The sequence below is a fragment of the Falco rusticolus genome, chromosome 4 (genome assembly GCF_015220075.1).
Source record: "Falco rusticolus isolate bFalRus1 chromosome 4, bFalRus1.pri, whole genome shotgun sequence".
In the NCBI taxonomy this organism is placed as follows: domain Eukaryota; kingdom Metazoa; phylum Chordata; class Aves; order Falconiformes; family Falconidae; genus Falco; species Falco rusticolus.
Window position 1 is genome coordinate 71,360,993 of NC_051190.1, and position 22,668 is coordinate 71,383,660.

At 39.0% G+C, this 22,668-nt stretch overlaps 1 protein-coding gene and 1 long non-coding RNA gene across 2 annotated transcripts in view; one reads left to right on the forward strand and one right to left on the reverse strand.

The window, feature by feature from the left end:
- LOC119147032 overlaps positions 1 to 19,501 on the forward strand; it is a 49,619-nt gene extending 30,118 nt beyond the window's left edge. Inside the window, exons 2-3 of the long non-coding RNA XR_005103933.1 lie at positions 8,467 to 8,543; positions 11,265 to 19,501. This is a non-coding gene — a long non-coding RNA (uncharacterized LOC119147032). The remainder of the gene's footprint in view (positions 1 to 8,466; positions 8,544 to 11,264) is intronic.
- A 1,172-nt stretch (positions 19,502 to 20,673) lies between these two features.
- The window catches only part of PLXDC2 (plexin domain containing 2), a 271,594-nt gene continuing 269,599 nt past the window's right edge, over positions 20,674 to 22,668 (reverse strand). The window contains exon 14 of the mRNA XM_037385483.1: positions 20,674 to 21,117. Within this exon, the coding sequence (XP_037241380.1) occupies positions 21,001 to 21,117 (117 nt within the window). The 3' untranslated portion in view covers positions 20,674 to 21,000. The remainder of the gene's footprint in view (positions 21,118 to 22,668) is intronic.

Sequence of the window (22,668 nt, forward strand, 5' to 3'; positions counted from 1 at the left end):
AGGAGTCTACTGTGCTGCCTTTGAGAAGTTTTAAGGATAATACAGCTTTACAAAATCACAGAATCTTTTAGGGTGGATGTGACGTCTTGAGATTTAGTCCAACACCCCTGCTCAGGGTCAGCTACAGAAGGTTCCCAAAGACTGTGTCCAGTCCTGTTTTGAATATGCCCTCTGTTGGAGAAAAATTTAATAATGAAAAAAAATTCTAAAATTGACTTCATAATTATATGAGAGAACATGTCTGGGTTAAATTCTAGAGGAGATTGGACTCTGAAGAGCTGGTCAAAGTTTAATCCACAGACTTTCTCTTGACTTTGGGTTTAATTTTCTATGCATTTGTTTCCTAGTCATGAACAAAATGGGAGATTACTTTCATTAACAAAAGATTTTATATTGGTGGGGAAGGCAAGGGAGAAGTGAAAAATTTCATTTGTGGCCATCAGAGGCAAATTGATATTCCTTAAATCAGCAGTAAAATCCTAGCTTCAACTCTGAGCTCATTACTAGCTCATACAGAACCTTTACCAACTATGTTCCTGTATTTTCTTGTATGTCAGAGTAATTCTTTACTTTTGGAAGGAACTTCTCACACTATAATCAAATGCCTGATAAAATTCTATGAGTAGTAATTGAAATCCCAAGAAACAAATTGAATCTGTACAGAAAACCCCGTTCAGTGTTCTTGAAAATCTTAAACTCACAAGCATGAAAGAATGGTATTTCAGAGAAAATGGATATCTTGCCTACCTTGATATGTTCTCTTCTAAGTGAGTTTACTGAAAATACAAAACTGATGGCTATGGATAATGAATTCCCTATTTCACCCAGACAGCCAGGCTAAACACAGGCTAAATAAATTATGCCTGGTGAGATAACACGGCTCAAACGAGCACTTCAAATGATAAAATGCACTTAGGTCTTCAGGACGTAAGACATGTAGGTCCTACTTGTAACATCTCATAAGAAAAATGCAACATTGCATTAGAAATCCCAACCTTCTTGAAAGTCTCAGCTTCAGGTTTTGTCTGTTGGGCACCTGGAACCTTTGCAAGCTCCCACACTGGGGTATGAGCAAGGCATCCAGAGTAGTGGGTTTCAATTGCAAGAATATTTTGGCTGCTGTGAAATACAGAATCAGGAACAAAGGAAAATATACTGGCTGATGATGCTACAAGAGATTGAAGAAATCTGTTTCCCCTCTTTCTGCACAGCCTGTAAGCGAGGGTGTTCTGGTGGTTGTTGCTCTGATTTTAGTCTCAGTTTTAGACAAGAAGGTGAGTTTTCAAATGCCTGCATCATGTGCCCTAGCAGTCCACTTGGTTACCTTTCTCTGCCTGTTTGATTTGGTCTTTTGGAAAGCTAGGGTAGATAGGCCCTCTGTCATCTGCTGGCTTTCACAGACCAAGTGCTGACACTGTTTGTTGCCAGTGCAACTTAGAGTCAACGTCTCCCCCTCAACCTGAACATTGGAGAACAATGTGGCGCTGCGATTTTACACTGAACAGTTTTGTGCAATGGTTGACATTTAACTTGTAAGTCTCCCATATTTTTTTTTAATAAGTAAAAGGCCTGAACAAGTAAATCCTTAACTAAGGGTTAGGTCCAGAAGGCCTGTACCATTAAATTCCATCATCATTAATATCCAGAGCCATATCCCCATAGCCTCTAGTGCTAAGGAAACAGGACCTTCTATGTAAGATGAGACTCAGAAGATGTATTCAGGCTTCTAGGGGAGATCTTCCCTTAATTAAAATGGTTTTGAGTAATAGATATTTCAGGTTTCCCTTTAAAGTAGGTACCAAGCATAAATAATCAGCTATAATCAGGTATCCATTTTTCTCTACCAGCCTTCATAATGCATCCATTAATGTTCTTTATTCCAATAAGCAAGCTCATTCCCACTCCTTTTTAACAGGTAAAAACCAGTACCCTGTGTAATATGTTCCTTTGGCTGAAATCAATATTCAAATGAATTAAGTTTTGAAGAGGACTAAAGGTTGAGTAGTTGACTAAAATATTTTGCTTTAAATCTAAAAGCTTCCTAGGGATTTTTAGATGTTGTTCTTATAATTTCATGGGAGGAGGACAGAGGAAGAAAAGGCTCCTCAAATTTTTTTATTTTGCAAAAGTGGAAGGCAGGTTTATGAATAGCAAAACTTCTTGTATGGGAGAATGCTGGAAAATATACAGCTGTAGAGAAGTGGTAAGTTTTATGTGTAATGTGACACATTGAAGATTCACCTTTTTTTTTTTAATGCAGACTCAGAGTCACTGATTCTGAAGAAAACATGAGCTCTGACTGGCTCTAGACCATGTGTTGCCTTTGGAAAGGTTTCCATTGCCTGCTAATGAAAGTTTGTTGCTACAACTGTATCAAAACTGAGTACTACTTCATTCACCCATGCACAAATCAATTGAGGTCACACTATTTCTTGCAACCGTTTTCCTCAAGCTGTATTCAAGCCCTTCTTTGGTTTTAGGAGAGTATAAAATCTGTAATTAAGGCAATATAAAATTTTGGTTTGCCCCAAAGTGTAAGTAAAACTGAAAAAAATTCATTTCTTTGTATCTAAAGCAGCAGCCTTAATTGGAGATCATAGGTGATATTTAATGTATTCCTCCTATGAGGTTTGCCACTATGACTCAGTTGTAGGAGGTTGCCCTTGTTACAGATGGACCATTTTCATAGAGAGAATGTGATGTGATGTTGTCGACTCCAGGTTGTTGCCCAGGGCTACTAAAGCAGAGGGGCAGCCATCTAGATCATTACACTGATTTGTTTAGTGCTGTTTTCTTCTTCTGAGATGTACACAGTTCTTAATTTCATGCTAAGTCATCAATCACTTGACTGTAACAGGCATTTATACCAAGCTATACCTGTGCTATCAGCAATCACATTAATTGGAATGTAACAGCAGTGTCTAATCTAGGCAGGCTATAAACAAGGCTCCATGAGATAAATGTGTGCACATTTCAGATCATTACCCACACACTCTTGTTTTGCTTTCTGTGCAAAAAGTGACTGCAGTTTCTGGGCTTCTCTGGAAACACAGCATCTATCAAGAGGTATGAAGGTATGGAGCACCTGAGGGAGAAGAAAGGAACAACACCATAGTGCAAAGAAAATCCCCTGATATTCTGGAAGAGCTATAAATATTTCTGTGAAGGACAGTTGGAAAGAAAACAACCTTGGCTACAATTTTCACACTCATGTGGCTATTTCCAGAACAAGAATAGTGATGAGTATGGGAACAATGATGAGATAGAATGACAAAGCGACAATAAACCCCTCAAATTTGGCTCTTTAAAGGTCAGAAACTTTTTAACATTAGAACATTGAAGGACTGGAAAATAGTATAGCATACGCTATAAATCTTCTAGCAGAAGCCTGCAGAAAGCTATAAAAAATCAGTTACAACATGCATATGATTGAATTTCAATGAATCACCATTTTATAGTGGCCATGACATGAGTTCTCCATTTTTCTCTGAAATTGAAGGTTAAGAGTGGTACACTATTTCACAATGACCTGATATTTATACAGAATTCTAAAAACAGCATAAAAGAAAGAGGAAAAATAAAGGAGACATACTAAAACCTATGTAAGATAGTAAGGCGACCATCATTCTGTTATATGTATATAGTTAACTGCCTTGCTTTGGCAGCGGTAGCTTTATATAGAACATACCTAAACAACATATCCAAAATTTTTTGGCGAGAAGTAATTTTGATTTAATTTTTTTAAATGACCGGCTCAAGCTTTGATTTCATCGTGAAATTGATCGGTTTGCAATATGGCATCAAGACTGCCAGGACAATTCTGAGAAATGCCAAAAGAAAGTAACGAAGACTCTTACAGCTCTACGAGCTTTAACTTCTGGCTGGAGGTATAACCTGTTACCTAGCAACAGTGCTAAACTTCCCTATATCAGGAAGTTTCACATGCCAGTTGACTTCTATTTTCCCTGTGCTGAATCAATAGCCATACACGTTGCAATTAATAATACTCCCATGGGGTTGGTACCTGGCTCTTCTGAAGATAATGGTGGCTGATCCTGCTGTACATAACCATAGTTACGTGTGGTGTATGAAATATGTAATATGCATTATAGGCCTAATTTAGGAAGTGATTATTTTTCCAACCAAATATAAAATTAATTGCACCATCCTATTTGGCTGAAAAAAAAAAAAGGTTTAATAAATTTATGAAAGCGAAAACCATTACATTCATAGCGCAGGAGTGTGAAGGGGAAAAGCATTACAGCATTACAGGCCTCTTAGAATGGGATTTAGGGACTATGGTCCATTTTCTGATTTTACCACTGACTTCCAATGTCACCTGGGACAACTTCTTGTGATCTTGGTGCCTAGCATACCTTTCTTGTCACATAAAAATGTTTGGTTTCAAGCAAAATTCACTTACATTTTTAGGGGCTCAGTTCTAACACTTTAAAGGTATTTTGGTGCTCAGGGTAACGAGTAACAAGAAATAAAAAAGTAAATACAGCAGGCCAAGTAATATTAATAACAACAATAATAATAATGTATATAAGTGTCAAAAAATCTGCACTGCCTCCTTTTGATAACACGGCTGAGACGACAACAGATGATCTGGTAGGTATTTGAATGTAAACCCTGTATGTGAATAGAATATCAAAAATTGTCTGTTCTGAGAGGATGTTTGCCCTAAAACTGATAATACAAGCAGAAAACTAACAATGACAAAGTTTGCCTAAGGCTCCCTTACCCTGATTAAACACTAACCTGTTCACATGAAGGGATTGTCCAGAAAAAAAGGTGTCATCTTGAAAAGAAGCATGGACACTACTGGGTGCAAAAGGGAGGGGCTCACACCTTGGGGATTAGCTATAGAAGGGTGTTAGAAATTTGGTGTTCATTAACATTTTTTGCATGTCTGGTGGTGGTGTTTATCTGTTTGAATGCTGATACTGTATCCTGAATGTGTAGTTCAGGATAACTATGCATTTGCTGGGTAATTATATGTCATTAGTAAATCAATAACTGCTTCCATCCCACTTCCCACTGCTTCCCTGTATCATATACAGTGTTATTTATACCCTTAAAACTAAAAAAAAAAATAATTAAAAAAAATGGAAAAAACACAGTAAGCTCAAACAAAATAATAAAAAAGCTTTAAAAATAAAAATACAAGGGACAAGATTTCTTTTGTAAGTTGTAATTAATTGCACTTGCATGGTTAAGATATGATGTTGACAAAGATTACTGTAAAATTCCTTTTTGCTGGCTGAGACATGCCACCAACTAGCAGTCAGGAGAGCACAAGACCTGTCTTGCATCTGATGTGGATTTTTTTATGCCAATTTAGTTTCTTATGGTATGAACCAGTGATAAGAAGAAAATTAACAAAATAGTAACTTTGATACTGTATTTATATGGAAATTTTTGTCTGAAATTATTTTGTTCCATTGTACTAATTCTTCCATAAGCACAAAACCGAAAAGACACTTCCCTTAGCAAGACACTCTGGGCTGGGCTTTTTTGCACGTGAAGTACAGAACTTGCACATGCCTGAGGTGAAGAGTGCTGTGGTGGTTTGGCTTCTGCCCCGAGTTTGGTCTGCCCGCAGGTCCAAGTGTAACGTGAGTATGCATGCCATGGCAGGCCCTCCGAATTTGGTATGGGCTCTAGTGTTGCCTGGCGTTCCTTATGCAAGAGCTCTGCTTTCCAGCTGCAGCTGGAAATCTGTACATTTATGGTGATGCTGGGAACAGTACATGGAATTGCTGAGGCACAATTGCTCCACCACGGGGAAGCTTTCTCACTGGCGACAGAATGTGATGGAGTTGTACAGCTTTGGGAGTGTCGTTTCTCTATGAGACACTGTTCCACACGATGGACATACTGGTTCAGAGGGAGCTGCATTGATGGTCTCTATCACCATACTCCCAAGGTGTGAAATGCCTTCAAAGTGCACTGTATCCTTTACTTATCAAAAAGAAAATTTCATGTTAAGATGGGATACCTAAGTGGAAAATATGGTTTAGTGGTAACCATTACAGATTTTGGACAGACTAATAACTGGGCTCACTTCAGGGGTCAGCGCTTGTACATTGGCCACAGATACATAGGAGGTACATCAGTTGGTTTATTGGTACCTTGTGGTTTCAGACTTGATGTGGTGATAAGAACAAGCAGACACAGCACAAATCACTGACAGAAGTATTTGCATACTTGTTCTTAGGTTTCATTGGGTATGAACTTGACTCAAAACTGAAAGCTTTTGAGGTTGTGGGGGTTTTTTCACTCTTGAGATTCAGCAAGAGTTTTTCAAAATTGTTCCATAAAATAATAGGAATTAGGGGCATTTCTATGATAGCAATTACAAATTCTGTCTTTTCTGGACAAGCTGATGTTTTGATTTTGTTTGGGGGGAACTGAAATGACTGAAGGCCTATGGTAGGAAGAATAACTACAAGTCATCAGTATGTCTGCAATAGCTCCATCACAGTAACCATAACATAACCTTGAAAGAACAGCCGTGTTTCCTGAGATGAACAATCTGTAGCAATCACAGAAAGGCCTGCTGCACCTCGAGCTTAATCACAGCTAGTGGTAATAGCGAGAAGGATTGGGAGTGTTTGTGTCCACTAATGACTGTGGCTAGAACAATGCATTGCAGTAGAGCGAGAGGGGTGTGGGGGGGCAAATATGCAGTACATTTACATTGCAATTGTGTCCCTCTCATGCTGTTTTGTATTGGAAGGAGAAGAATAGATCACAACTTTTGTTTTATACCAAGACCAAATTCTACATTGATACGCATGTATTTTACTTGTTACCTGCCAATAAACCCAACATTGTAAAGAGCTTAGCACCTATTGGGCAGTATGTATGGGGATATGGGGTATTCAGCTCATGGTATCTTCTGGGCCTCATATTGTTCAGCTAAGTAATAGGCCTTTTATTTCAGGCTAGTTACAGCAAACCTGGCAGTTTTAAAAGACTTGACACTAAAAGCCCCATGATTTTAGCCACCTGAGAGCTGCAATATGTAACTACCATTAAATGCTCAGCCTGAAATGTCTCTTTAACATAAAAGTGAACAGAGGAAAAAGGGTAAATTATAGTTCCACACATTTATTAGACTTCATAGATGCAAGTGGTGGATTTCATGTATCAGATCATCAGAACGTTCCAGTTTCTTCTGCTTGCCTGAAAACCTTATTAACAGTGTATAATGTTTTTCCTGTCACTTTTATTGTTTTATGTAAGGCTGGGTCATGATAAGGTCTTGTATAAAAAAATTACCTCTTCTTATTCAATAGGTTTGGTTCCCTGTTTAGCTTATCGATGTATTAATATATATGGTTAAGTAGGATGGGCTTGTAATAATCCCTTTTCTCCAGGCAGCACAATTTGCCAAGGCAGTAAAAGTGAGTGAGCTGGATTGTACCCTTGCTCACACCTCATCAGCAAATTGTTTCCTGCAGCCTAGTTCCTGGATGAGTGTTAGATGCGAGCAAATCCACCGAGGGCCATCAAAATGCACAGGTATTATTCAAGGCAGAGAATGAGAACAATCTGCCTGCCCAGATCTCTGACATCAACATTTAGCCTTATGCAACCTGTATTACTGCAGGTGATGTATAGGGAGGAAAACAGTCATATCGACCGTCAAGGGCCAGCAATGTTTCTTTCCAGGCTTAGTCAAAGATACAATTGGGTTCATGTTCTATAAAACAAAATAATTATGTTTGGAATTACCAGGGACAAAAGATATGGATACTCACAAGGACAGTTTTACTAGACACTTGGTATTATGACTCTATATTAGTTCAGGATGATAATTTCTAAAGAGAATTTTATTGATTTTTTTCTTGTCAAGTTACTTGTTCAGAGCCTTGGCTGTGTGGATCACCACATCTCATCTGAAATAGGCAACATAACTGCTGGTCACATTCATCCATGGTATGAGCCTATTGCAAATATGAATTTGGCCTGGTACGCTGCTGGGTGTTTTTGAAGAAATAGTTTGAGATATACCCCAAAGGTTTCCATCAGAAAGCCAAATAATGCCAGGCTAGGAGTCCACAAAATCTTATTAGAGGGTATTTTGCTGCATTCCTTTCACAGGTAACTAGCACAAGTAAGACCCAAAGAAATGGAATTTTATATCTCATATATTTAATATAGGAATTTTTTAAAAAAGACTAATGCATACAATTTTTGGCAGGCTTAGTGTGAAAAGGAACAAAGAGTCAGAAATTAAATGGACAGAAGAATATAAGTGCAATACTGCTTCATTCATATAGACAGAAAAAAAAAGATTTCTGTTATGATGGCTGGCCTCTGTCAAAAGATGAAAGGATTTGATTATAATATGTAACAAAGCAGGTATAATTTGTATTAATATATTTTAAGTAAGTAGACTTAGAAGTTCATTTTACCTTTTCTGATTTTTTGTTCGTTTGTTTTTTTTCACAGGGAGTTTTACAGAGTTCAAGAACTTACACTGAATTCCTCCCAGATAAATTTCTTCCCTTGTGTTCCATTTAACTAAGGTAAGAGATTCCACTATGTGGTAAACTAACTAATTTAGAAATTTATTTAGCTATCTGTAAGTCCATAAATTAATCCATCAATTTCTTTGCCCTAATTCTTATTAATCTATATGCCAGATGCATTATCACACTTCCAATTTTATTGAAATGAGAAAGAGGATTACTTTTTTTAATTCCCATTTGTTATCAGTGCAGCAGTCCTGGAGTATTAGAAGTCTGTGTCTCTGTTTAGTTTTTGTAGTCTGATTATTGCCCACTGCTTAGAAACAACTTCTGCAATACCCAGGACTGCAATATGGATCCCCATTCAAGTATTAACTAGCCTATCTTGGACTCTATTAGCATTTTTGACATAATTAAATTTGGCAACATTGAATTTTGAATTTCAAGAGCGGTGGAAATAAAGTGACTGTCACTGCTCCATACTAGGACGATCTTACAAGGAAAGACTAGCTCTCTTTTTTGTGTTGAGATAAAAGGCTAACCCTTGGATTACAATGTTTGGAAACAGACTTGCTTGAGTTAACAACAAAAGGCGTTGCCAATGGGTCTTGAAATCCTGGCTGTGTTTGTAGCCAGTACTTCAGGATTACTCCCAGGGTTGTTGTCCTGTATGGAGATCTCATTACTTTCTGGTATGTCTGCAAGGATGGAAATGAAGAATGATCAGATTTGCTGTTGCTGTTCAAATTACGCTTGGATTTTTGAGTCTGACAGTGAATCAGGCACGTTTTTTTTCCTGGTATTTCTACCCACATTTCTTTTGTGTGCATTTACATGTCTGTACTCCCACTTTGACTGACTTACCTCCTGCAAGGAAAATAGAACTTTTAAAGCCTGGGAGCTCTTCTTAGCCCCCCAGAAATGAGGTTGTACTTTGAAGTTTGTAGGGTTGTCCCCATTAAAGCAGAGGAGAGAATGTAAACTTGAGCACTGGTAAGCTCAGGCTTTGTGGTAGAAATCTTACACCTATAAAGGACTTGGTTACTACTGCCCCACGGTTACAGGTGAGCAGATGGGAGTTTCCTCTGCCCACGTGTCACTTCAGACAGACATGAGCTAGCTGGTTGTGTGATGCATAGTATTGGTGATATTACCAGGCTGAGGCTGTGCTGGCTTGATTTTAGGAGGTCGCTTGTGCAATAGCTGTATATAGAGACACAGTTTGACCATTTCTTAAGAGGAGTTACAGGGCCCTCATTACAATTGGTGTTTAAGAATAAGGACTTCCAAAATAAATGAGTGGTTTCTTTTATGGGTACAGTTTGAAGTGTTTTCTGGAGGTTTTGAAGTACTTCAGGTGCAGAAACAACTTGTAATTTTGGCTTTGCTTGTGTCATTGTCCACTCAGCCCTACTAAGAAGGCCAAGGGTACAGGCACCCTCATGTTGGGAGTTTTGTCAAACAGAACATTTCTGTGCTAGTTAGCACTGACACAGGAGTTAGAGAAAAGGAACTGTGAGCAGGCAGGAAATTTACCTCCATCTCTGTCTAGTAGAAAAGCCACATTTTTTTGTGCTTTCTTTGTGCTCTGCTTCCTGTTCTCCTTTTCCACTGCTATGCCGATAAGGTTGATACTGGAAAAACACTTCAGGGATCCAAGTCTTGCCAAGGTCAATCCTGACTGTTAGCAACGGGAACTGGAGTTTGCATGTCCATTTATCACTGGGTTTTTGAGGCCAATGATGAAGTGTGGAGCACTTCATTTCTGCCAGTAAAGCCACCACCACTAGAAATGACAGTGTGTGGGAAGAGTACATTCTATGCCTTCTGGGTTTCTGTCTCTGTTGTGACAAGAGCAGAGGTGGCTAATGGCCTCAGTGGTGCTGTATTCTTGAGGAAGGTGAGCTGGTGGCACATGTCCCCTCCTCCCAAAGCCCAGCCTCCTGCCTTTGCCCACGCCAATGACCAGCTGTCAGCTGCTTCTTCGGCCGGGCTCCCAGCGAACAATTCACAAACTGGCTGCCATTGTGAAGATGCATTCATCTCCACAGCAACCTGCTCCCTCATCAGTGTCTGTGTGGGCAGGCATCAGACCAGAAAATTCCCTGTGTGAGCTGGATTTCTGCTTTCCCTTTCAGTGCAATTACATGTTTTTCAATGCAGGGATCTTTACTGGTTGCCGGCAATTCCTGTAATGGATTGTGTCTCTGCCAAAGTCATATATAAGCGTGACACAAATTATCATTCTGAGTAAAGTTGTATATTGCATTACATAACCCCCTAAAGGAAAAAAAAAAAAAAGCAGCAGCTAAAGCAGCACTTATATTTATGAACAGTATTTCACGGTATTAGTTCCATTTAGGCTGTAATGCTGCTCTGACACAGATGTTTAATCTGCTCTTTATTTTCAAGAATGCCATGCTAATGTCATCCAATAATTCTCATCTCAAATCTACCAGCATACTCTCCCCCAGCCCTTTGGCTAATCACTGTGTTAAAGATTTTTTCATAAATCTTTCAAGTGCTGTAATGAATTAGCTGAGCCTTTTTTGGTTATGTTTTTGCTGTTTGGTTGGTTTTTTTTTTTAAAGTGGTGGGCTATGATGGGACTGGCTGTTGTGTAGAGGCAGAGGGGAAGCTTTCTGGCAGGTTACAAGGATGTATCATCTGCTTAAAGTCAGAAAGCAGGAAATAGCACAGTGTCCAAGTTGATTTGGGTATTCACAAGTTTCAATATAGTGGCTGGGCATATCATTAAGCTTTCCTCTCTCTCTGCAGGTGTGCATCCCTTTGCTTCCCTAGGAGGTGCCAGTCAGCTAGAAACACCCTGTTTTGGGCACTTCAGTAACTGATGACTCTTAACAGTTTCCATATTTCATTTGATGTCAGTAGGAGGGAACTAAAGCTTTGCCATAGAAATAGCCACTATAGGATCCGGCTTTTCCAGGATACTCTTCATTTGGTCACTCAGGTCAGTGGGATGGTTAATGAAGAATGATGCTTTTCAGTGTATTTAAATACCACTCCCCTTGTTTTTCCTCCACACTTTGGAGTTTTTGAGTAAAATGTGTAAAAAGACATCTGCATTTTGGATCTTTACCTGTAAGTTTTTATTGGTATTTACATGCCACCGTTAAATGTTTGCTTATACTCATTTCAATATTTGAAATATTTGCAGTGGGTTTAGTGCTGATGTCAAAGATAAATCAAATATAGAAAATTGATTCCAAAACATCTGAAATGCTTTTACTGATAATAAACAGCACAACAGGCTGGCATCCTGCATATAATCAGCAAGGAAAAAATCCACTAATGCTATCAACCCAGGCAGGCATTCATATTTTTAAACCTAATTAAAAAGGTTTACTTTTTATTTATATTTTGGGCTGCTGATTATAACTTCATAGAAAATGAAAGACATCTTTATTTGGATCAAATGTACTGCTGTCAATTTAAAAATTGTAATCATTCCACAACAGTTTTCAGGAAAATACCCAAGTACTGGTAGATATGGTGAGGAGTACTGTTTCTCTGAGCGTGGTTTTACTCATTTTTTTCCACTAATGTATAGCCTTTGACATTCATTTGTTGTACTTCAGCTGAGCTCTCTACATGCTGTACAACCGTTAATATCCACTGCATGGAGAAAGAAGGAGCAAAACCACAGGGCTCAGAGCCTTTCTCAAAGCCAAAGTACTGTTGCTCATTCAATACAGGGACAGCTGACAGAACTTTTACTAAAACTACTGTGTCTATAAACCTTAGGTTTGTGTATACACTATCTTAGAAATAGAAAAGCTGACGTATTTTCATTCTGCACTAGGCAGTGGCTGGAGAAAAGACATAGACCAGACAAATAAAAACTCCATACATCATTTAGTTCCCGAAGCACAAGGTGACTCTGCTGAACCATTAGAATAGACTGCAGGTAGACTAGCCTCCACACAGCACTTCACTGCTTCTGCAGTGAAGGGTTCATCTGATTTCATTGGTGTCTTGCTCAGGGTTTCATGCTGTGCAGCAGAGAGAAAAGTTTGGCTTCTCTGTGTGTGTGTACCTGTGTGTTCCTTATGCCTATACAGCATCCTGCACTAATATTTTTCATGTCATCACTCCTCTAAGGCACCTAGCAAGTCAGGGAACAGCACACAGTGATGCAGAGCATTTCCACATCAGCCCCAGGAATTAAATTCCCAAGCAAGTGTTCCCAAGCACATGAATACCTATATCTATATATTGGAGTACTGGATTCCTGAGGCATGACATGACATATGAGGCAAGGGTATTTTATGCCTAGACTGTTGCTAGTAAAATAGCAGCGTATGCCTGAAAATTCATGTCTTACTGATTTTGGGGGTCCAGCAACCCTGGCTTAAGTGTATATTTGAGTCAGAGCCACAACCTGAAACTGCTTCCTACTTGTACAAGTTAAAATGTCACCTCTAGACCAGAATCCAAGACCCAACACAGTCCTCAGCCCTTTGGCACAGATCTTTTACAGTTGCCCCTGATTAGTCCCACGCCATGCTCACTCATTCTTTTGCAGCTGAAGAATCTTGCATCTTTTCTGCAACTGAGTGGGGGGCAGCTTATGGAGAAAGGGGTTGGGGGAGCTTAATGTGCATACCTTTAGTTGGGGTGCTGTCCTGGGTAATGAGACTTCACATGCCCCCTAGGCTGAGCGCTGCATCTCTCACTTCATGGATAAATGCTGTAATTGCTAGGGTTAGTCTCCAAGAGGGGTCAGCCATCACCATTACCACTGAGTGTAGATGGAGATGGCTGCAGAACTCACCACTGGCCACTGCTGTCAGCAAGTGTTTAAGGATACGCCGTGTGCTTCTCATTGCTCTAGCCCTTAAGGTCACTGCTGTGTAGGATAACACAGCCAAAGGTGGTCATATGTGTCAAACAACTTTACATACCAAAGCCCTTCACTAAGGAAAATTTACATCCCTAGCTAAAACTTTAGATGTTAGATCTTTTTTAAAAGACTGTCAGCTCCCACCAGGCTCCTTGTCATATCTGGTTCCCTCTAGGCAGAATCCCACAGGCCAAGCCAAGCCCTGAACACATTTCACTGACGTGCTCATGTGTACCTCAGGCGAGAAGGACAAAGCACAGGGTGGAGATCTGTCAGATCCTGGTAGCAGGATGCACATCAGTGCTGCAGAAGGTACAGAGTAAAACAGAGTGACATGGCTGTGTGTCACCTTTTGCAGTAACAGAGTGCTCTTGTTTTTGTATCATCTTCATCTCTCACTACTCTAGGTCCTGCACTGAGAGAACACTTGACAGCAGCTGGAGGAAGCAGGTGAGTGTGGGGGGGGTGCAAGCGTGCATGTGCACAGCTGCAGGGCACCGTGCAGCACAGAAACAAGGCTGTGCTCATGCCTCCTCTCTCACCCTGCCGTGCTTCCCTTGTGGGGCTGCTGAGGAGACCTTTTGCTTGTGCTCACTGCTGACAAGGTGGGGGTGGCGAGAGGTTACCGCTTAGTGAGGTGCCCACTGCCTCTTTGCTCCTTGGGCAGGAACGGCACCGGCAGTGCTCCGAGCACCCCCTGCCCTGTTCCCAGCCCACACCACGCTTGAGGGGCTGTGGCTGGGGGGGCCCTCAGCCTGCAGGCCAGTGAGCACTGGAGGTGATTTCATCCAGTGACACTGCAGCTGTGCACGGTTTCTGTTCTACAGAGTGAGTGATTTTCAGTCACACTCCATTTGTAACCTTGACTGCCAGATTCCTCTCTCTAGGAATGGGATTCCTTCTGGAAACAGGCCACTGTGAAAACACCCATGTGTCTGTGAGAGGCACATCATTTTGGGAATGCAAACAGGGGTGCGTGTTTGTGGTGTGATCCTGACACGCCTGCAGGTGAGGCAGGGCTGAAAAGCTTTAAGCCGAAAAGCTTAGATAAAAGGACACCCACCATTGCTGATGTGTAGTCAAATGTGACAATCAGGTTACAGTATCATTTGCTACCTCCCAAAACAAAACAACTCTCATTGAAACTGAAAAAAAGAAAGATCTAGTAATAAAAACAGCAGTCCAAAGCTAGACAGGCTCAAATAATATTTGTTACTAACAGCTAGTGGGTACCTGAGCAAAAACTGTGCCACCCAAGCAGTCAATAAACTCTCTTTCAAACTAATGTTAGCAATTAATAAAATGATTTTTTTTAATAACTATGCCAAGGGAAAAAATGCAAAACTGCATGGGAAGAGTTTAATTAATATCCCTAAACACTATCTTCCCAGAGAGACAACAGAGACAACAGGCATCTGTATTCACTAATTGGGAAAAAATATCTGCTGAGTTAAATGGATGTAATTAAGAGTAATGTCTTGAGGCTTGCTTTTAAAGTCCTTTTGCTGCTTTAAAAAAATCATCTGGGACAAGTTTTCCACTGAAGAGACCAGTAGTTTGTTTGACCGAAGTGTCTAAATAAACAAAAAGTTTCCAAGAGATTCAGAATTCAGCATGCTAACTCCCATGGGCAAAATTCAGTCAATAACAGGAAAATCTACCTCCAGATAGCTGTATTAACCAGAACCCACACACAGAAGAAAAATCAAGTGGAACTTTTTTCAAATTGCGGGTTATTTTGAGTGACACTGAAAGCGGTCATTTCAGTGTGTAATTTGGGGCTTAAGGGAGTGCAAGAGAGCAAAGTACTGAGAATGCAGAGTTAGATTAAGAGGTGGGAAAGAACCAAAGATGAGAATAAAAAAGTGAGGCAGGAGATTGTACTGAAAAATCTTGCAAGAGACAGAGAATTGCATCAAAAAGTGTCAGACGTCCTGAGAAAAAACGTGGAGTCAGCACGAGACCCACTGAAATGAGCTGTGCACAGAGGAGCACCTACTCCACTTGGAAGAGAACCATGCCAGGAGATGAGACTCCTCCTACCTGAAAGATACTTTATTCCACTTAGTATCCTCAGCTGTTTTCATCGCCATAAAAAATTAAAAAGGCAAGACACTCTCCTAAGATCCGACAATAAACTGATAGTTAAAGGACAGCTTTAGGATTATGATACTCTCTAAATCAAGTTGAATCAGCCCACAGACTTGAATATTTTATCAGTCCTCTGGCCATAAAGATATCGGCTACTCTGGATAAAATGAATGTCATTTTTCCCTTTCAGCTCTATGCAAGCTGCATCCTGCTTTGTCATATTTGGCTTCTGCTAAAGTACTGTTCTACCTCAAAACGCTGCCTGTGGTTCAAGCTTTTTCCCCACATAAACCCTCCATGAGGTGAAACAGGGACTCCTGCAGATTTAGGCAGAAGCTAGTTGTTCTGGTGACATTTCTGACTTTTAAAATGAGGGAGCTGGACATGAAGGAACACCTCATGTGTTCTCACTCAGTGCCGCTGGCACATGATAGTGATGCTCTCAAGGCTGTACATAAGGTCTCTTGCCCTGTCTCTAGAATATCTGGGAATACTGACACCTTTCCCCTCCTGCATTGTTCCCTTCTCCTCATCCTACTTCAAAAAAAAAATGCCACCCCCTCCCCCAAACAAGCACCCAAACCCAACTTACCACATCCATAAAGAAAAGTAGCAGCAAGTATCAGTCCCTGAAGCCTCTGTGTAAAACATGAGAATTAGAGTGAATGCTACATCATTACTCAGTAGCATTTAATTTTGGAGGTTTTAGGCTTCAAGCTTCCAGTAGCTCTCTGCAAGAAGGTGCACATGTATAAGGACTCCAATGATCTTACTCTGGAGAACAATGCTTGCTGCTATTCTTTCTCCTCACTGAAAGCAATAAATTCCCTGAAAGCAAAAATATTGATCTGAGCTGAATTTGTGCTCTATCCCTGTTCTTTTCCTAATGGCTAATGCTATGGCTGCAGTCACTACGGTTTGGCACAGCAGAGATACCTTCTAGGTGGATGTCAAATCTTGTCATTATACAAAGCTTCATTGCTTGTGTCAGAAAATACTAATGCAGCCATTGTTTCAGTCACTGTACGTACGCAAAGTGAAATTTTCCTTTGACGGTCTGTGAGCTGGAACATTAACCAATATGGGGCACCCTGCATGCTCTAGTCACCCACCTACTACGTGAAATACTGTCAGCTCATGACAACTGCTTGCAGTCTTGTTCAGAGATTCTTTACAAATAAAAAAGATGGATGTTGTCATTTACAGTTGTTTTTGCTTATCCAGGAGGTGCTCCAATAGAGTATAGAAATATTCTCATGTTTTCCTTGGAAGCCTTACTACTCTTCTGCAAAGAAAACATCTTCCCTGCTCACTGGCAAATTGGCTTAACCCTTTTCCATTGCTGTCCACATTTGGATGGCAAACCAGTGATTCAACTATTCAGCCGGTTCAGATATTTTTGTAGTGAGAGTTTTATGGTTTGAACTCTGTTGACCAAGGAAAAAAGGTAAAGTTTGCAAAGTCAAATACTCTGTTCACCTTGTAAAAATCTAATTTGGCTTCCACAATTTTTCAAAATACAGTGACGCATTACATTTTCCCCCAGAATTCCATCACACGCATTATTTGTAGAAAATGAACTTGATCTGAAGCCAGATTATAATGGCACATAGAAGGAGGTTGTTACTTACAAGACATCTATGTAATTTGCAGCAGAAGCTTTGAGAACAAGGAAGGCAGTTATAATAAAAGGAGGAACAGTTTCACATTGGTCTTCTCTGGAAAATTGTCTCCCTTCACAGGAATGCTCAGAACTCAAATAAATCAAGGTGTATGTATTCCTAAAGTACAACGATGATGGGAAAAGGAAATAAATTCCATGGAGAGGGGAAAGAAAAAAAAAAAAAAAAGTAGTCTTCTGAGCAGGCTCTGGAAACAGTAAAACAATATTTGAACAAGGAGAAAAATATGGAATACCTGCTTCTTAACAACAGCCTGCATTTTCTATGTCCAATGCATCACAGGGTGCACTGAGAAACATAGCAGGTGATTAAATAAGACTGCATCATTATATGTATAAGCATGGGAGTGAAATCACAATTCCACTTCTTCAACACTTCCATAATTTCTTAGTATCCGAATATAATTTTTCAAATGTAAGGATCTTTCTTCAACAATCTCTGTGTGTGATACATGTATCTGATTTATTGCTTCATCTTATTGAGATTTAAAGAGCTATTTAGTAACGTGCTTTGAATCCTTGCTGTTCAAACTTTCCTCTGTTCTGTGTAACAGGATGAGCTGAAGCATAGCACTGTGACTGTTAGGTGTTATGGAGCATTTAACACTAAAATAGAAAATAATAAGAAATGATTATTTGGGAGATCTTGCAAACATTCCATGCATCAGGTACACAAATTTACAGGGAAGTTTGAGTTAAGATAACTGTTAGAATAAATGACACTGTAAGTAAGTATTTAAACAAATGAAATATTCTGAACTACTTTCAAATGAAGGACCAGTGGGAATGCTAGTAAAGCCACTGTTTCAGAGACCTGGATGGAAATTTCTTTATGAATTGCTGAATAATATTTCAGCTGGATCTCTGAGAGAGGGCTATGTGATACTTTTTTGGTCTGGACCAATTATCCTGGTGTTTTATAAAATAATAAGAATAGGATTCTCAATTAATGTCAATATTTCATCACACCTATAGATTAATATTTGTATAATTTTTAATGTGGCAACTTTAATTATTAAAAAATTAGAAAACCAGATGGAATTACAAAACAGCAACAGATTACTTAACTTTTGCCTAGTGGGGTAAGTAGAACATACCACAGAATATATAAAAGCAGACACCAATGAGACACTATACATCCATTAGTATGCAGGAAGTTTTCGGATATCAGTTCTTATCAGACATAAACATATGCCTATCATTCTTATTAAATTAACCCAGCAACTCATCATGCTATAATCCATAGCATATAACATCATAGCAAAAATTAAAAGAAGTACACTATGATGCTCCCCATAAACCAGTGAAATCGGTCACCAAATTATGAGATGGACAAAGAGTGAAAAAAATAACTGCTATTATTTTACAAAGGAGTATGAAATTTGAGTTAGTTTGAAAACACTAACATCCTTCAGCTGTGCAAGAGGGCTTTAAAACAAAATTAATCAAAATTCTGGATTTTAAAATTGTTGTTGTGTTTGTCTAATCATGTTACAAACATTCTGTCAGCTCCATTGCATGACATGTATTACATACATGGGTAAAACCATGGAAAACATGAGTGAATCAGCCAAAGTGCAGACCTGAAAACCCATAATAATATAAATCTTCTTTACCTATATGGAACATCCCTTGAACTTATTGCAGTACTGTGTAGATTTTTTGTAAATGTCTTAGTATAATTTGCCAAGATGTGCTCTGAAATACAAATAATTTCAAACTATTCCAGCATGCTTCAAATAGAAGCTCTACAATTGCTTCATTTAGCCAATGAACCCTAGCTGATGACTTCCAAGATTCCTAGAAAAACTAATAATAAGTATTGCACACCAAATACGTGTCTAAATGATGTGCACTGATATGTTTTTATTTAATAAAAATGAGTTTCACCATATATATATGTGCATACATTTGGTTATTGCTATTGGAATTAACAGCCTGCAATTTAATCCAAGCCTATTAGAAACAGGGCTCAGCAGACCCACACAAATTGAAATGAATACTTGCCACAGGCTTTTCACCAGGCTTCGAGACAATGTGTTTGTTAGTACCTTCAGATTAATACCAGTTAGGTTTTGAACAGTTTCAGTCTCACGCTAGATGATTTAGAACAGATGAAAATAAAAGTGTGTTATCCAAAAGAAAAGAATACAGAAAATACAGTATTGTATTATTTACTGAACAAAATAACAAGTAAAAATCATGTCTGATTTTTTTAAAACAGCATTAAGTAATCAATTTTAGACCATACAAGCATCAACAAGAAATGTAAATGACTGTACTGTTAAGGTGGCATCTACAACTTTTTTTTTAACTGCTTGAGATCCGAAATTGCAAATACCTCACTTTAAAATTATTCAAGTGACTTATACAGTATGTTAAAAATCTAATCGTCAATGACTATGATGAAATGTACATACAATACCTGAATTTAATATTTTAATAGATCAGGCCCAGATCATCAAAGCATTTAGGTTCCTACTCCTCATGGAAGATCTGGGTCTCAGTGTATATTTAACCCCTTCCATGAAAGGAGTAATTGTTTTGATGGTGTGAATTTATAGTCTTGTCTTTCCCTATAATGGAGGGAAAGGGTCAACACTAAAGAAAGAGTGGTTCCAATAGGCAGAAAGGTTATGGCACTGCAACTACACGAACCACCTTCCCTACACAACATAAAAATATTCTAATATTAAGGATTATTTTACAACTCCGTGGAAATATGCAGTAATGCAATCCATTTCCTTTGTCTGGATGACAAAAATGCTGTCTTAACAGTCACAAGAGCCTGCCTTGTGTTAGCTATAAAAAAAAAATATATTTATATATATATTTATGCAACTACTATGTGCATTAAACAAAATCACTGTATGAATCAGCAGGGTTCAAGAACATTTGTATCTGAATGTCTGGAAGGGGTGCATTGAAGTCTGTGGTGCTTCTCAGTAAGGACTCACAATGAAATGGCAAAGGATAGAAACCCATTTGTTGAAAATTGTATTTTTTGTATCACATTGCCTAAGATATGGTCCATAAGATCTCTGGCAGCCAAAAGGATCTGTTGCCTTTACTTCAGCCTACTGCTCAGAAATGAGATATATCCTTTGAAGCAAACCTGATAATCAATTTTTAGTAAACATTGAAACCAAATATCAGCCCAATTTCATTGTGAACGCCCATGAAATAAAATAATTTCAACACTGTGAAAATTCTCTGTTGTCTTAATTTCTTACCAATTTGTATACCATGAGTTGTTTAGAAGAACAGTAATCAGCAATGTACGAGAAACATTGTACTACTCCTGGAAAGCATATACATTGTGACTTGCTCAGTTAGGTGGGTAGGTTAATTTAGAATTGAAAAGTGAGTGTATTTCACATCCATTTTTAGAAGTATTGGAAAATTCCTTTTTTTCTTCTTTACCTGCATTACACTGAGATACTTTTCTCACTCACCTGTGAACACTGATCAGTGCTGTTTTCACTGAAAGGGTACAGATTTGTCACTCCATCTTTGAGATACCAGAGAAGAACACTTGAACCGTAGGGCAATACCCTTGTGCACCAAAGCTTTATTATATTTTTGACTACTGTGCATCCCCATACCTAAAGCCAATAACATGGCACTTGTGCCATAATTCTGATACCGTCAGTGTCCACTGACAAGTGTTCTGCATGAACCATTGTGTCTCAGTCCACTAACAAAAACTATTGTGCAGTGGTAATCTGGTACCTTAGATAGTTTTTCTTCTTGGACAAAGCTTATCCAAAATCTTCTTTCTATCAGACTACAGCAGCTTAGGGCTCCTTTTCTTTAAAGAGAGGCAAAGTAAATGTCTTACACCTGTAGGCCAGTACTGGTGTTCTGTCCTAGAAATTTTAGCACTGCTCTGATACGATGAACCCTTCTTTTTCTCCAACTGGTTCCACTTCAGCATAGGCAGGATGTCCAGATCCTCTTCTGAATTTCATTGCTGGCCATCTGCTTGGACGTCGCTGTAACAGCAACAATAAGAAAATAAATTTTCAGAATATGAAAGGTACAACAATAAATTATTAATAAAAAACTTTAACAATGCCTTCTAATTTCGGTCTAATACTAAAACCCACTCCGTGTAGTTGTTACAGGAATGGAGAAGCACAGTTCACCAGCAGCAAAAGTCAGAGGAATTAATACCTCTTTCTAAATCTGTGGCTGATGGCTGTTCTTAAACACCTAAAAAAATACTGTGAGTCCCAGCAATGAAGAAGATGAAACGGCTCCTGTCTAAAATAGTTTATCAGTGGATCTGTGACTTTTGTCATATAAAGAACTGCTGATCCACCACCTCCTAAAGGATCTGTCCACTGCTCTTCCTTCCTAGTTCCGCATAAATATTTGCTAACATACTCTACTCCAGGGGAAAACGTGTAGCAGAGTCAACAGAAACTGTGCTTTAAAAAAATATTCAGAACAAAATTCTGACATGCTCATGCAGGACTGCCAAAAAAATGAATATATCAAGTGCCATAATTTCTACTTGAGTAGTTTATTTGATGGTTCAAACAGAAGCAACCTTTTGCATTTAAACTTTTATGACCTTTAGGTACAAGGGTCTTAGAAGTTCTAATCAATTTTCATTAGGATATTTGGTGTCTGCTTTAAAAACAGCTAATAAACAGGGAAGAAAAAGATCTTTTCTAGGGTGGATAAAACAATTCCTGTATGATTATGATACCTCTGGGATGGAAACATGCTTTAAAAATTCTGTATTTTCAAACTAATTGATATCTGGGAAGTTTCAGACTGGGCGATCAAGCTGAGATTCTGTTAAAGGGAATACTTTCAGATAACCAGGAAAACTCCTTCTTAAAGCCAGGTAACAGAAGAGGCTCTCCTTAAATGATTGTTCCCTATTGGAAATCTTATCTGCTAAATATGCTGACACATACTCCTTTTTCTTTACTGTCAACAGTTACAATCTGCTTGGAAGGAGGCCTAGAAGATGCATCAATCTATACAGAAACACTGCAGGAAAACGAGAGGAGAAACAACGACGTTAAGTTACAGCCTGTATTTCCATTGACAGTTCAAAATCTAAACAATTTTACTTTATGGTCTTTCTTTTATCTGAAAGTAAACATTGCATTTGATTTTCCTTCGCCATAATATCCCATTTTGGTTGCCTTTCAATCCCTAAGGATATTTCATGCTGCTGAGCGGCAGTGTTGGGGATCACAGAACAGCTACGGCCATGACATTATGCTGAGACTCATGGTGCTGTTGTGCAGCAGCCACCAAAGCAACCTTGGGGGACCACTGAATCTTCTTACCAACAAACCACACAGCTGTCTGCGGGTACAGCACAAAGTTGTCCTCAGAGATCACCGTTAGGAAGAGACACTATAAAAGCAACTGGTTCCTTTTTCTCCCATTGCAGGGTCAGGTTACTTTTGAGGCATTCAGAGTTAAATTCTGTTTGGCAGGTAATTTGAAATCCCAGGCCTTTCAATGCAGCAGCTCCCTGCAATGTAGGAAGGCAGGACACTGTCCTCTTTAATGGATGT